General features: G+C 42.7%; 1 protein-coding gene across 1 annotated transcript in view; it reads right to left on the bottom strand.

The window, feature by feature from the left end:
- The window catches only part of pyroxd1 (pyridine nucleotide-disulphide oxidoreductase domain 1), a 30,279-nt gene extending 14,645 nt beyond the window's left edge, over positions 1-15,634 (bottom strand). The window contains exons 1-5 of the mRNA XM_078553594.1: positions 15,454-15,634; positions 14,017-14,097; positions 13,786-13,905; positions 8,267-8,395; positions 3,971-4,044 (exon numbers count right to left, since the gene is read on the bottom strand). Coding sequence (XP_078409720.1) covers positions 3,971-4,044; positions 8,267-8,395; positions 13,786-13,905; positions 14,017-14,097; positions 15,454-15,534 — 485 coding nt within the window. The 5' untranslated portion in view covers positions 15,535-15,634. The remainder of the gene's footprint in view (positions 1-3,970; positions 4,045-8,266; positions 8,396-13,785; positions 13,906-14,016; positions 14,098-15,453) is intronic.
- Between the last annotated feature and the right edge of the window lie 904 nt (positions 15,635-16,538).

The following is a 16,538-nucleotide window of genomic DNA, read 5'->3' as shown; positions in this document are numbered from 1 at the left end:
TACTGTTGCAAACTCATAAACCTAGCCTGTTAACATAAACATAATGGGCATATCAATGTACAGCACACAATATGCAGTATTCACTGGCTGGCATTCACGGTATGGAGCAGGTTCAATTCTTGCTAAATAGCATAGGTAAATTCTGCCTTTATTTGTACGAAATGGACAGCTTCTCAACCAACCATACTAATGAACCATAGAAAAGTTACAGCACAGAAGGAGGACATTCGGTCCATCTTGTCCATGCCAGCCCGAGGACACCCAGGTGCCCTTTCTAATCCCACCTTCCTGCACCCGGCCCATAGCTCTGCAGCTTACAGCACTTTAGGTGCAGATCCAGGTACTTTTTAAAAGAGTTTAAAGTTTCTGCCTCTACCACCAACTTGGGCAGCGAATTCCAGACACCCGCTACCCTCTGCGTAAAAAAGTTCTTCCTCGTGTCCCCCCTACACCTTCTGCCAATTGAATCTATGTCCCCTGGTTCTAGAATTTTCCATCAAGGGAAACAATTTTATCCTGTCCACTCTATCTATTCCCCTCATAATTTTGTACACCTCAATCAAGTCACCTCTCAGCCTTCTTTGTTCCAGGGAAAATAACCCCAACCTATCCAATCTCTCCTCGTAGCTACACTTTTCTAACCCTGGCAACATTTGTAAACCTCCTCTGCACTCTCTCCAGAGCTATTACGTCCTTCCTGTAATGTGGTGACCAGAACTGCACACAATACTCCAGTTGTGGCCTCACCAGTGTTTTATATAATTCCAACATTATGCCTCTGCCAATGAAGGAGAGCATTCCATATGCCTTCTTTACAACCTTGTTTACTTGAACTGCTGCCTTCATGGGCCTGTGTACTTGTACGCCAAGATCTCTCACTTCATCTACCCCTCTTAGTATATTCCCATTTATTTTGTAATCCCTGTAACTGTTTGACCTCCCTAAATGTATGACCTCACACTTCTCTATGTTAAAATCCATCTGCCACTTTACCGTCCACTCCACCAACCCATCTATAACGTTTTGGAGATTATGGCTATCCTCTACACTATCCACTACTCGGCCAATCTTTGTGTCATCTGCAAATTTCCCAATCGTGCCCCCCACGTTCACGTCCAAATCGTTAATATATAACACAAACAGCAAGGGTCCCAACACCAAGCCCTGTGGAACACCACTTGAGATAACTTTCCATTCGCAAGGGCATCCATCAACCATTACCCTTTGTTTCCTGTTACAAAGCCAACCTTTTAGCCAGTTTGCCACATTACCCTGAATCCCATGGGCTTTTACTTTCCTGGCCAATCTGCCATGTGGGACCTTGTCAAATGCATTGCTAAAATCCATGTACACAACATCCACTGCACTACCTTCATCCACCCTTCTTGTCACTTCCTCAAAGAATTCAATCAAATTTGTGAGGCAAGACCTTCCTTTAACAAATCCATGCTGACCATCCCTGACTAGTCCATGCCTTTCCACATGACGGTTAATCCTATCTTTCAGGATTGATTCTACTAATTTGCTCACCACTGATGTAAGACTGACTGGCCTATAATTATTTGGCATTTCCTTTGATCCCTTTTTAAACAATGGAACTACGTTTGCATTTCTCCAGTCCTCCGGTACCTCCCCTGTACCTAGTGAAGATTGGAAAATCACCCTCAGAGCATCTGCTATCTCCTCCCTGACTTCCTTCAGTAGCCTCGGAAACAATCCATCTGGCCCTGGTGACTTATCAACTTTCAAGGATTTCAACCCTTTGAGTACTTCCTCTCTCTTTATGACTATCCTGTCCAATATCTCGCAGTGCTCCTCCTGGACTACTATATCTACATCCTCCCTTTCCTTTGTAAACACGGAGACAAAATATTCATTCAAAACCCTTCCTGCAGCCTCTGCATCTACACACAAGTTTCCATCTTCATCTCTAATAGGTCCCACTTTTTCCTTAACTAACCTTTTAGCATTAATGTATTGGTAAAACATCTTTGAGCTACCTTTAACTTTACTTGCTAATCTTTTTTCATGCCCTCTCTTTGATTTCCTTATTTCCTTTTTTACTTCGTCCCTGCACTTCCTATGTTCGTCTAGGCTATCTGCAGTGCTTAGTTCTTTGTGCCTATCGTACGCTTTCTTTTTCTGTTTGATCTTCCTCTGTATTCCTCTAGACAACCAGGGAGGTCTAGATTTGGCAGTACCACTCTTATTTTTATAGGGGACATGAAAGAGAGGTCACAAGATCCATCAAAAACAAACGCCCTCATCCAACGGTTTCTTCGATGATTCTAAGGTCTTATCCACCCCTATTCTACCCAGAAGTCCATTCCACGCATTGGCCACTTATACCTGTACTAAATTGTATTTTTAATCGTTTTGCCCATTTAATGGAACTAACTTATCTTGTGGTCCCTTGAATGTCTCTTCAGATCTCACTGCCCTTCATCTGCTTCCACAAATAGTATAGCGTCATCTGTGCTTTGATCAGTTGGCAATGAACTTCTCAATCCAAGTCACTGTTGTAAACTAAAAAGAGTAGGAATAATACCCATGATCCTTGTGACACTTCACATAACACTTCCTACCCCTACCTCAACAGTACTGCCCTAATAAAGAACTTCTGCTTCAGTATTGCTGAAAAAAGAAACATGCTGTTAAAGCTTTTCATTGTGCACTCATCAGGACAGTTCATAAGAATACCGATAGCAAAGGGAACAACAATTTACACTGCATGAGGAGAGATTGCAGATTGGGTAGCAAGTGGACTCTGGTTGGTAGAGGTGCTGCCCTGGAGAACGAACCAAAGAACAAGTTAACTGCCAAGCTTTTGTTCAAATTCAAACCATGCAGGTCGTCTCGGATCGGTCAAGGCATTGTCATGCGGAATGAACCAGGGAATGGCTTTTGTTTAGTTGATAAAGCAAAGCGTGGACATGCTCCTTCTGTCTGTAAAGGCCCTATGTGTGAATATACGCAGCTTCTAGAATCTGTGAGTGAGTCACACTGTGAGCAACTGATAACCTTAAATTGGTTTTCAGTGTAATTCTTAGCTATATGAGAATTGTTTAGCAAGTGTTGTCCAATCTAATGCGATCTACTCACATCTAACTTCTGCTTCCTACCTACAATTTATTTTCTATTAAATACCTAGCAACTTCAGAGAGTTGGCTGCCATGAAGGAATGCCTAGACACACATGGATCATGACATTTGCTGACTGTTTGTTTGAAGTAGAACACTGGGTGGCAACTAGTCAAGTGGTAGATTCCTATTTGATTTTTTTAAAAAAGCAAAATATGGACCTTAACTCCAAATTTTAGTTACTGCTAATTTAGAGAACAATTACTAGACTCGGTTCCGTCCTTATCATCATGTATTCTGTGATGCCACTGGAAGATCACCCACTCTCTTACACTGCGTGTCTGATGAAACAGTTCAACAAGAGAAATGAATCACAATTTATAACAAATATGGTATGGTATGCAACTCAAGGTGTTAAAAAATAACAAATTCAGAATGGGTTGAGAAATCTTAATACAGAGAAATGTAATGCTTTCCATTCAAGCACCTTAGCATTAATATCAAACACTCCCAGGCCATGTGCAACGTAGCAAAGATCTCCTTAATCTACCCAAACAACAGACCTCAGCCTGAAGTCTCTCAAAAGTCCCTTTACTGAACCAATGTAACCTTTTTTCACTTTCCACACAACCCATTCTGTGGACTGTCTAAATGTGATTGCCAATTATGGACTGCAAGCTGAAGCCCACTCAGAACTGCCCAAACTCATTACGCATTGGACCTTTATAAACCAAGGTGCCTTTCTGGGCTGAATTTAAGCTCAGAAGTGAAAAGAATTGTATCAAACTCACTATGCCCCTCAGTCCAATATTCCAGACATTTAAAACTGGCAAATCAAATTTGAGTACTCTTCTCTAGCACTTGGACTTTTCACCAAAAGACATACTTACACCAGTTCCAGCGCTATACCTCCATTGCCGATAACAATAATCCTTTTGGCTTTAGCTAAACGACTTTGAAGTTCCTACAATGACAAAGAAAATTCAAATTGGGCAAGTCAAGGACTAGGGGCCACTGTTTTAAAATTAGGGGTCGCCCTTTTAAGACAGAGATGAGGAGAAATTTTTTCCCTCAGAGGGTAATGCAACTTTGGAATTCTCTGCTTCAGAAGGTGGTGGCGGCGGGGTCATTGAATATCTCTAGGGTGGAGATAATTGAACAAGAGTCTAAGGTTATTGGGGGTAGATGGGAATGTGGAATTCAAAACACAAACAGATCAGCCATGATCTTACTGAATGGTGGAGCAGTCTCGAGGGGCCGAATGGCCTACTTCTGCACCTATTTTGTATGTTTGTATGTAAATTATACGATAACAACATCTCCTCCTTTGGCAAGATGTTGATGTATCTCTAATTCTGGCTCTGAAACACATGTTTTTCCATGGTAATCACTGCACAAAGGCAAGTTGTTGCTGCAACTGTCAAATGCATGAACAGGACTGGATGGGGACTAATTACAATGGTACTGACATGAGGGGTGAATGGCTTCCAATGTGCCAGAATTTCTGATTCTTAATTCCTTCTAATGAGATTTTGCAAAAACAAAACTTTGATGGCAATGTTGAGCCCTCTTGCTGATGAACATTTCTTGGCAGGGTCAATGATTAGGAGCATATTACATAAAATTTACAGCATAGAAACAGATCATTCAGCCCAACTTGTCTCTGATGTTTATGCTCCATATGAGTCTCTCTTCCACCTTAAAACATGTGAAGCCTCTCTGCTCATCCTTTTATTTCTTGCTCCCTCTTTTACATTGAGCTTCTGCTAGTCGCATCAAATACTCCACGTGGTTCCACATTCTCACCACTCTCTGGGTAGAGGTTTCTCTCGAATTTTTTATTGGGTTCATTAACTACCTTATATTTCTGGTTAAAAGCAAAATACTGCGGATGCTGGAAATCTGAAACAAAAACAGAAAATGCTGGAAAAACTCAGCAGGTCTAACAGCACCTGTGGAGAGAAAGACAAAGTTAACGTTTCAAGTCCATATGACTCTTCTTCAGAGCCAAAGAAAAGTAAAAATGTGATGAAATTTATACTGTTAAAGAGGAAGGGTGAAGCAGGTGAAGCTGGATAGAAGGCCAGCGATAGGTGGGGGCAAAGGAGAGATTGACAAAGATGTCATGAACAAAAGGACCAAGGAGGTGTTAACGGTGGAGGTGAGGGCTATCCCATTCTCTTCCAAAACGACACTTCTGACATGTCTTCTCTCTTTCTTAATCGAGGTTTCCCACCCACTGCAGTTGACAGGGCCCTCAACCGTGTCCGACCCATCTCCCGCACCTCTATCCTCACACCTTCCTCTCCCTCCCAGAACCATGATTAGGTTGCCCTTACTTTTCACCCCACCAGTCTCCACATTCAAAGATCATCCTCCGCCATTTCCGCCAACTCCAGTATGATGCCACCACCAAACACATCTACCCCTACCCCCCATCGGCATTTCATAGGGATCGTTCCCTCCGGGACACCCTGGTCCACTCCATCACCTCCAATGTCTCATTCCCCTCCCAAGGCACCTTCCCACGCAATCACAGAAAGTGCAACCCCTGCCCCTTTACCTCCTCCCTCCTCACTGTCCAAGGGCCCAATCACTCCTTTCAGGTGAAGCAGTGCTTCACTTACACCTCCTTCAATTTGGTCTATTGTATTCGTTGCTCCAAGTGCAGTCTCCTCTACATTGGAGACACCAAACACAGACTGGGTGACCACTTTGCAGAACACCTTCGGTCTGACCGCAAGCATGACTCAGAACTTCCTGTCACTTGCCATTTCAACGCCCATCCTTCTCTCATGCCCACACGTCCGTCCTTAGTCTGCTTAGTTCCAGTGAAGCTCAACGCAAACATCATCTTCCAATTAGGCACTTTACAGCCTTCCAGTCTTAACACTGAGTTCGCCAACTTTAGACCATGAACTCTCTCCTCTATCCTCACCCCTTTCCTCACCCCCTTTTCTCAATATTCATTTTCATTTTTTATCCACTTATTTTTATTTATTTTAATTTTTTCATTGTTTTATCCCCACCTTTTATCCTATTTTCGATCTTTATCCCCCCACCACCGTCCCTTCCCCCCACCCGACCCCCACAAGGGCCATCTGTTACTTGTTCATGTTGTTCTTTCCAGAGGGCTTACCCTTGTCCTGCTATTATCACATTCTGCTTTCTTACCTTAATGCCACCATCAACACCTCCTTTAGCCCTCACCACTACCATTAACACCCCCTTTGTCCTTTTGTTCATGACATCTTTGTCAATATCTCCTTTGCCACCACCTATCACTGGCCTTCTATCCAGCTACACCTACTCCATCCCCCTTAAACAGCGTAAATTTCACCACACTTCTACTTCTCTGCAGCTCTGAAGAGGAGTCATACAGACTCGAAACATTAACTCTGTTTTTCTCTCCACAGATGCTGTTAGATCTGGTGTGTTATATTTCTGGCTCCTAGTTTTGAGCTCCCCCACAAGTGGAAACCTCTTCTCTATACCTATTTTATTAAACCCTTTCATAATCTTAAAACGTCTGCTAGTTTCTCTCTCAGCCTTCTCTTTTTCACAAAGAACCTGCAGTCTCTTCTGTCTGCTGACCACACCAACTGCTGTTCTTTTCCTCTCTCGCTTCTCTTCCGTCCAAAATCTCGGAGCTGGCAAGTCTCTTTAGTATTAGCACAACTGCCCTTGCCTTTTGTTCCCAGGTATGAGAATGTCGCACCTTGCTTAACCAGTCCCTTGACTAAGCCAGGCTTGTTGTGACTATTCTGAATTCTGTCTGACATGATCCTCTTCCTTTTAACCTATGTTTAAAGGCACAGTCCAAAACATGATAATCTTATAAACCTCATAGTTGTAACAAAATAAGTTCACTAATTCCACTCCACTGTCATTAATTCATCAGATTGAAATTCTTAATGCAACGATATTTTGCACTCCTGATCCTGCTAGAGTATAAGGTTAAAATGGGATCAGCTCATTTTAAAAATGTTGATATGCATCAGCAATTAAGCAAAGGAAGCAAGGCACCATGTTAGAATACCACAGAGGACAGAAGCTGATATCACCATCTGTAATAGCACCAAAAAGGCCTTTATTGTTTGTGCCTACCTGCCTGCAGTTTGCTGGATTGTTCCAGGACAAGACTCAGGCTTGGATAGCTGCTGTGGGCCTTTCTATTGACCTGGGCGCTAAATTCACTGCATGCTCAGGAGGCTGGAGCCACCCTGCTTCTTTTAAATAAAAGAGAACTTTGTACTGTATATGGAACTAACACCCACCTCAAGTCCCAGCAGGAATTGTCATGGAGCCTTTTTACAGTTAGAGACCCAGCATTTTGGGCTCAATTTTGCACTCCGGCTGCTCCTCTTTCAACCCTTGACCCTAGAATTGCATCCCAAGAAACTCAGAGCTCATTACTCAAACTTAGAAGCTTAGGTGCCAACAAACCACTTCAGCTTTACTCTCATGACTCATATCAGCTGCAACCAAGTGTGCAACATATGCAAACCCAGTTAGTGCTCTTTACGTGATGTAAAAAAGGCTGCTCTTCTGTAACTTTCAATACAATGAACATTTCTGCTGTTCAAATTACACCACACAATAGTTCTACCTGAATCAAGTGATTGGAACACAGGCATTGCTCACCATCAGCAGCTGCTCCTTCAATCTACCAGGCCCCAAGCTCTGGAATTCCCTCCTTAAATCTCTTCGCTTCTCTACCTCTTTTTTCCTTATTTAGATGCTGCTTAAAACTTACCAAATGACCAAGCCTTTGGTCGCCTGTCCTAATGTCACTTTTCTTGGCTCGGTGTCAATTTTTGTCCAGTTACACACCTCTGAAGTACTTTTGATTCTTTACTACATTAAAGGTGCTATATAAATGCAAGTTGTTGTCTGTGATGGAAGTTGAAGAAAATCACCTCTACAAATTCACACTAAGCAAACTATCACAACCAGGAGCATACTACAAAGATATAACTCATTTCAGAGTACAGATCACATTGAAAAAATAAAAGGCTCATGTTATCTTAACTCAATGCTTTATTCACACATAATACAGCACAGTTTCAATGCTATGTATTTGTATTGCTCACAATCAACAAGTTACTGTTCAGGGAAAAAATAACTTTTCTTCTTTGAACATATATTGCATGAATAATACGCTTTCATTAGAAGTTGGTTATTACCTTTGCACTGTCAGTATCCCGAATTCCTAATACGAATGGATTGCCTTTGGCTATCAGTTTTGGCCTTGCTCCAGTACATATGCACAGTTTCTCGTAAATGTACTCTTTGCCTTCTTCTGTGTGAAGTTTCTGCAAGTAAATTAACAGAATTATCAAAATGTGAATGGTAAAATTAGAATCATAGAAACTTACATCACAGAAGAGGACCATTCAGTGGTCATGCTGCTAGTTCTTTGAAAGAGCTGTCCAATTTAGTCCCATATCCAGATTTTCCCCCATAACAGCACAAAGTAGTCCTTTTCAAACACACTTCCAAGGCCTTCTGGAAGTTCTGATGGAATCTGATTCCACCATCCTTTCAGGTAATGCATCTTAGATCTTAACTTTGTGTGAAGACATTTCTCAATTTCTCCCTTAGTTCTTTTGCCAATTATTTTAAATCTATGACTCCAGTTACCAATTCACTTGCCAGAGGAACCAGTTTGGCTGTACTTGCCTGATCAAATTCCCTCATAATTTTGATTAGCTCTATTAAATCTCTCCTTAACTTTCTCTTGTTCCAAAGAGAACGATTCCAGTCTCTTCAATCTCTCCATGTGACTAAAATCCCTCATCCTTGGTATTATGGTGGTAACCCTCTTATGTACCCTCTTCAGGGCCTTGACGTCCTTCCTAAAGTGTGGTGTCCAGAATCGAACACAAAACTCCAGCTGAGGCCTAGCCAGAGTTTTGTAAAGATTTACCATGACTTCCTTGGTTTTGTATTCAGTGACTTCCTTTACAAAGTCAAGTGACCTTATCAATTTGCCTTGCTGCCTTCAAAGATTTGTGAACATGCACTACCCTCAAAATAGTACCATTTATACTGTCTCTCCACGTTGTTTCTCCCAAAGGGCATCACTTCACACTTATCTGCATTCCACTGCATCGACAATATGCTATTTCACCAATCTATGAGCTCCTGAACTCAGCTACCACCATGTTCAAAACAGATTGTTAGTCCATTTGCCGAATGCAAAGTACTATATAGTATTCTGCATGAAAGGTATGACATTTGACTTTGTTACCTCTAGATTTGACTATCCTAATGGTCTGCTGGCAAGCCTCTATTCCTCCGTAAATTCCTCAGCCAAAACTCTGCTGTTCATATCCCAAATCACAACAAATCCTGTTCAACCCTATGCTTGCTGACCTACACTGCCTCCTAGAGTGGCATTGCCGCAATTTTAAAATTTTCATCCTTGTTTTCAAATCGCTTCAGTGCCTTATTCCTCCCCATCTCTAACCTTCTCTAGTCTTACAAACCGAGATTTTTTCCCTCCTTCAATTCTGGCCTCTTGCAGGTCCCGGATGTTAATCACGCCACCATTGGTAATCATGCCTTTAGTTGTCTAGTCACGAAGCAATTCTCTTCTTAAACAGGAGAACATAAGTAATAGGAACAGGCGAAGAGCATATGGCCTGTCGAGCTTGCTCTACCATTCAATATGGTCATAGCTGATTTTGGGCTTCAACTCCACTTTTCTGCCCACTCCCCATATCCCTTGATTCCCTGAGAGACCAAATATCTATCTCAGCCTTAAATATATTCAATGATGGCACATTCACAAACCTCTCAAGTAGAGAATTCCAAAGATTCACAACCTTTTGAGTGAAGAAGTTTCTCGTCTCAGTCCTAAATCATCATTCCCTTATCCTGAAACTGTGTCACTTTTTTCTAGCTTCCCCAGTCAGGGGACACAACGTCTCAGTATCTACTCTGTCAAGCCCCTTCATAATCTTGAATGTTTCAATGACATCACCTCTCATTCCTCTAAACTCCAGAGAATATAGACCCAATTTTCTCAGTCTCTCATCATAGGACAACACTCTCATCCTAGAGACCAATCTAGTGAACCATACTGTTTCCAATGCAAGTATATCCTTCCTTAAATACGGAGACCAAAACTGCACACAGTAGTTCAGGTGTGGCCTCAGCAAAGCGCCTTACTATTTTAGCAAGACTTTCTTATTCTTGTACTCCAATCCCCTTGCAATTAAGGTCAACATGTCATTTGCTTTCCTAATTGCTTGCTGTACCTGCATGCAAACTTTTTGTATTCTTTGTACAAGAACATCCAAGTCTTTATAAACATCTACATTTACAAGTTTCCCACCTTTTAATATTCTGCTTTTCTATTCTTATGACTGAAGTGAATAACCTCACATTTCCCGCATTATACTCCATCGGCCACCTTGTTGTCCATTCATCTAACCTGTCTATATCTCTTTGTTGACTCTTTGTGTCCTTCTCAGCTTGCATTCCCACCTAGCTTTGTATCGTCAACAAACTTAGATACATTACTTTCTCTTCGTCCAAGTCAGCAATATAGATTGCAAATAGCCGAGCCCCAGCACTGATCCTTGCAGCATTCAGTCACAGCCTGCCAAATTGAAAATGACCTACTCATCCCTACTCTCTGCTTCCTGACATTTAACCAATCCTCTATCCATGCTAATATATCACCCCCAACTCCATGAGTCCTTATCATGTGCACTAACCTTTCATGTGGCACCTTATCGATTGCCTTTTGGAAATCCAAGTATACCACATCTACTGGTTTCCCCTTTATCTACCCTGCTAGTTACACCCTCCAAAAACTCTAATAAATTTGTCAAACAGGATTTCCTTTTTGTAAAACCACATTGGCTTGCTCTAATCATACTATGCTTTGCTAAGTGCATTGTTAAGGCTTAATTAATAATAGATTCCAGTACTTTCCCAATGTCAGGCTTACTGACCTGTAGTTCCCCATTTTCTTTTTCCCTCCTTTCTTGAATTGCTAACATGCAATCTGCTGGGACATTGCAGAATCTAGGGAATTTGGAAAATCATAGCCAGCATATCCACTATCTCTGTAGCTCACTCTTTTAGAACCCATGGGTGTAGGGCATCAGGTCCTGGGAATTTGTCCAATTTTAAACCCTTAAGTTTCTCCAGTATTTTTTCTCTGCTGATATTAATTACCTTAATTTCCTCACTCTTATTAGCCCTTAGGTTACCCCATATTTTTCTGGTAACTTGTTTCTTCTACTGCAAAAACAGAAAATATTTGTTCAATGTCTCTGCCATGTCCTTATTCCCCATAATAATTTCTCCTGCCTCTGCTTCCAAGAGACCAACATTTATTTTAGCTACTCTCTTCCTTTTTGTATGCTAGTAAATGCTCTTACAATCTGTTTCTTATGTTCCTAGCTAGTTTACTCTCACATTCTATTTTCTCCCTTATCAACTTTTTGATGGTCCTTAGCTGGTTTCTAAAACACTCCCAATCTGCAGACTTACAACATATTTTGCAACATTATAAACCTCTTCTTTTAATCTAATACTATCCTCAATCTCCTTCATAAACCACAGGTGGGTCTTTCTTGCTGAATTTTTGTTTTTCATTGGAATGTATTTTTATTGAATATCTTGAAATGTTTCTTTAAATCTCTTGCCTCTCCCTTGTCCTTTAAGGTGCTCTTTATAAATCACCTCTGACCAAGTTTTTGGTCACCTATCCTAATGTCTCCTTTTGTGGTTTGTTTTTATGCTACAGTGCACAAAATGCAAGTTGTTGCTGAGTGTTCAATAATTTTCTTACAATGAGTGGGGCTAATGCTCCACATCCAAAGGCCTAAACACAAGGACAACAATTTTGAATTTACTGGCACAGAAGTCTGCAGCTACACATCAGAAGTCTTTTTCAGTCATTGTCTGGGGATTAACATCCAAATAGCATTGAAATACAGGTATATTACTGCTAGGCTTGGTCTAAGCAATGACACTTCAAACAAAAATGGGACAAAAAACACATGGTATAACCAGCGTTTTTGTATGGAGGGCAAATTGTGGGTTGGACACATAGGACATGACATCCTTTTGGACCCATCTACGATCCCAAAATTCCATTTAGCGCAGCAATTTATTTTTAACAGAGTCATTTCTGTTGTAGTAAATGACTATTTCTAACCTTGGTGGAAAATAATTTTAACTGCAAAGTGTTTAAATCTTGAAAATCCTCATATCCATATCATTTTGGTCCATTAAAATAGTCGCAGCTTACATTAGAAACAGAGGAGGGATCGAGAGAGATGGTGGTGAGGTAGAGCTGGGTGCCGTCAGTGGACACATGGGATCTGGCACTGTGTTTTTGGATGATGTCAGCAAGGTTCAGCATGTAGATGAGGAATAAGAGCCTTGCGGGACATCAGAGGCAACAGTATGGGAGTGGGAAGAGAAGCTATTTCAGGTGATTATCTGACAGCCATGATTAAATAGGTAAGAACGGAACCAGGTGAGTGCAGTCCTACCCAGATGGATAGTAACCCAATGAACAAAAAGACATTTCTAATCTTCAGTAGTAACTAACTAAATCACTGGGTACATTAGTAAAATGTATGCTACAGTTTCGTGAAATAACCTACTTGGCAACCTTAGAAACATACTTAGCATCACTTAAATATTTGCATTTGGGTAAGCAAATAACTAGCAAATAAGGTTAATTGACAAGTTAGTGACAGATTACAAAGGCTGCTCAGTGATGTACAATGGCACAGCATTAACTGCAGGATTATGTCCAAAATCTAAATCAATGAGATTAATTTAGGGTTCTTAAATAGCTGAAAATTTGACAGCATTAGAAAGCCAGTCTGTTGGATAAATTGTAGTCTACGCATGTATAGTTACCAATATTTCCAGAACATATGTGACCTCGTCCTTGTGAGCTGGCATGGCAGGTATTAGCCTTCTGAGACAGAGTGATGAACCTCCAGGTGTAGAGGTGCTAACCATTCTGGATTCTCTGCTATGGATAAGTTCACCTTCTGGATCAGTAGCTTAAAGCTCACTTTCCTTTAACTTAGGGAAACTTGCATATCTAAATAATACATTTATATCTACTTGTACCTGACTGATTTGCCTATAGAAGCTTAACTCCTGTAAACTCAATCTCTCTCTCAGAAATGCATTTTCCAATTTTACAGAGACACCCTTTTACATAATGTGAACAAAAACATCAGCACCCAAGGCGTTCATACATTCTGAAGCTTTGCAGGACTTTGCTCACACAGGGCTCATGCACAGGTCCAGATAAGACAGAACGTATTTATATCCCACTTAATGAGCCATCTCTGGTCCTGTGATCTTGAAGGTTTGGCTTTTATCCCCAGCAAGGAATCTTTTGTTTTGCGTCAGCCTTCAAGATTCTCTATCAATCAGTCTGACATATGACTCCATTTTGAAGAGACATTGAAGGTGATTTTGGTGCATTTTTCTTGCAACACTGAAATAGTTTTTCAACAAGCAGATGAATTGTAAAATAAAGAGAAAGCTGTATTATGAGAAGTGAAAAAAGTTTCAATTTGTAAACAATATTTTCTAAAAAAAAAATTACTTTTGATGATATTTTTAAAATATTCTGCATGGATCCAACTGCCCAGAATCTCTTCTTAGTAAGCAATAAGCATGAATTATCTTTAAACAAATTCTTTCTTACATATTTTGCTGCATCCAGTCCTTGAACTGCAGATTGTACCACTTTAATGTTGGGATAGTGCTCTTCCAGTATGTGAGATGGCCTTTCTTCAACCTCAAATTCTTCCAACGTTCTGGAAACCTTCAATAAAAAAGAGAAATTTGCAACCCACACTGATTATAAAGGCATAAAGACATAACAGCAGAAATGGCTGATAAAAGCTAGTGTTTTTTGACAGTAAACCATACGTACCTGTTTGAAGTTCATCACTGCTTTAATTAATGGTGATGCTGTAATTAAAAGGATCTCATCTGCTGGAAACTGGCCAGCAAGCTACCGAAACAAAAAGAAAACATCCATGCGTTCAGAACTATTAAGTAGAAGTCAGAGAGGCGCAACCTAAGTGGCTTTCAACAAATATAAACGTTACATACATTTTAACATTACAAAATTGCTATTAAACATACACCAAAATTACACTTATAAATATTGTTTCATTTCCACATCACATCGCTTGTAAGGATTATGTGTAGTCTCTTCGCCACTCCCACAGCACCCTGACCCAGCCCACATCTGCTGCTTTTTCTCCTTTTGGGTTCTTCATCTGTAGTCACTTCCAGTTCAGGAAAATACTAATGAATGTTAACATTCTACCTTTCCTTACAGATGTGCAAGGTTCCCAGGTGAATATGTCGATACTGACAGGTAATCACTGGTGGGCGTGTGGATATTGACAGGTAATCACTGGTGGGCGTGTGGATATTGACAGGTAATCACTGGTGGGCGTGTGGATATTGACAGGTAATCACTGGTGGGCGTGTGGATATTGACAGGTAATCACTGGTGGGCGTGTGGATATTGACAGGTAATCACTGGTGGGCGTGTGGATATTGACAGGTAATCACTGGTGGGCGTGTGGATATTGACAGGTAATCACTGGTGGGCGTGTGGATACTGACACGGGAATCTGAAGTTAGCGTGTCGACACTGACGGGGGATCCCGGGCGAGCGTGTCGACAAAGACGGGGGATCCCGGGCGAGCGTGTCGACACTGACGGGGGATCCCGGGCGAGCGTGTCGACACTGACAGGGGATCCCGGGCGAGCGTGTCGACACTGACGGGGGATCCCGGGCGAGCGTGTCGACACTGACGGGGGATCCCGGGCGAGCGTGTCGACACTGACGGGGGATCCCGGGCGAGCGTGTCGACACGGACGGGGGATCCCGGGCGAGCGTGTCCACATTGATGGGGGATCCTGGGCGAGTGTGTCCACATGGATAGGGGAGGGGGGCAGGTTCATTCTCCAGGGCCCTGCTCTGTGCCTAGCCTGTTCACCTGCACCCCGTCCCAACACCCCCCTAACCCCCCCTGCCCCAACACCCCCCCGCCCCAACACCCCCCTAACCCCCCCGCCCCAACACCCCCCTAACCCCCCCGCCCCAACACCCCCCCCACCCTCATACTCCCATCCCCTCACTTTCCCCGCCCCCACCCCTCAGCACTCCCCCTCCCCCACCCCCCCTCCCCCACCCCCACCCCCCGCCCCACAGCTCACCCACCCCAACCCTCACCCACCCGCCCCACAGCTCACCCACCCCAACCCTCACCCCCCCGCCCCACAGCTCACCCACCCCAACCCTCACCATCCCACCCCAACCCTCACTCTCTTCTCCCCGCCCCCCGCACACCTGCTCGGTGCAGGTCACCCCTGCAACTCCGCCTCCCACCACAATGAACCGGGCTCGAATTAGATGCGGCCCCGTCGCCATAGCAGCGCCACAAGGGGATCCCACCAGCCGCCTGGAAACGACGTCAGCGGAACTTGAACCCGCCGTCGCTGGAACGTCTGGGAACGCTGAAAGCCTCTGCGCATGCGCTGTCCTCCAGCCCTAACCCACGTGGTTCGGGATCACCTGTGGCAGTGACACTGCCTCAAGTGGTCACTCGATGTCACTGCGCTGTCCATTTTTTCACAGCAACGGGGTAACTTACACTTAATATGATGCAGTGAATCCTCGGATCCTCACAAGCTGTTTCCTGGGCAAGAAAATACATCCTGAATAACTTTCATATATGAAAAATACCTAAAAAATAACTTCAGGATAAATTTATTGCAGTTTGTTTTACTATATATTAAGAAACCTTTCCTATATAAAAGGTTCTAGAATGGTCAAATCATCAGACATTTGGGTGACTGTGTCTATCTCGAAAATCTCCTTTAATCCCACAACCCTCAGAGATATCTGCGCTCTTCTGGTCTCTTGTGCATCCCCAATTATAATTGCTCCCCCGTTGCCGACTGTGCCTTCAGCTGCCTAGTCTCCTACACTTCTCCACCTCTCTACCTCACTTTCCTTCAAGATACTTCTGAAAAGCTACTGCTTTGACCAAGCTTTTGGTCAGCTGACCTAATGGGCTGGATTTTCATCCTAGGAGCAGGTAGCAGAAGTTGGGAAATTTCCTGGCTCGGCACATCCACTTTGCGTGAAAGTGCCTGCAAATGTGGAATTTTTATTCCGGGGTATCGGGACTAATTGGAGTAGGGCCCATTGCCCTTAGAAAGAGTTCAGAGGCAGACACAGGGGCTGCTGAGTGCAGAGGTGGACTGGTTAAAAGGCTTGCCTTGGTGCTCTGGGACTTTGTCCCAGTTACAGTAAAATCAATAAACTAAAAACAGCCCTATAGCCCTCACCCCTCACATACTCCCCATGCCTAATCCATGCTAAATCATGAAACCTCATGCTCCCAGCCTACTCCCGATGGTCCCTCACAC

The sequence above is a fragment of the Cetorhinus maximus genome, chromosome 12 (genome assembly GCF_964194155.1).
Source record: "Cetorhinus maximus chromosome 12, sCetMax3.hap1.1, whole genome shotgun sequence".
Taxonomy (NCBI): Eukaryota; Metazoa; Chordata; class Chondrichthyes; order Lamniformes; family Cetorhinidae; genus Cetorhinus; species Cetorhinus maximus.
Note: the sequence above shows the minus strand (reverse complement) of the source record. Positions and strands in the feature narration are given on the sequence as shown.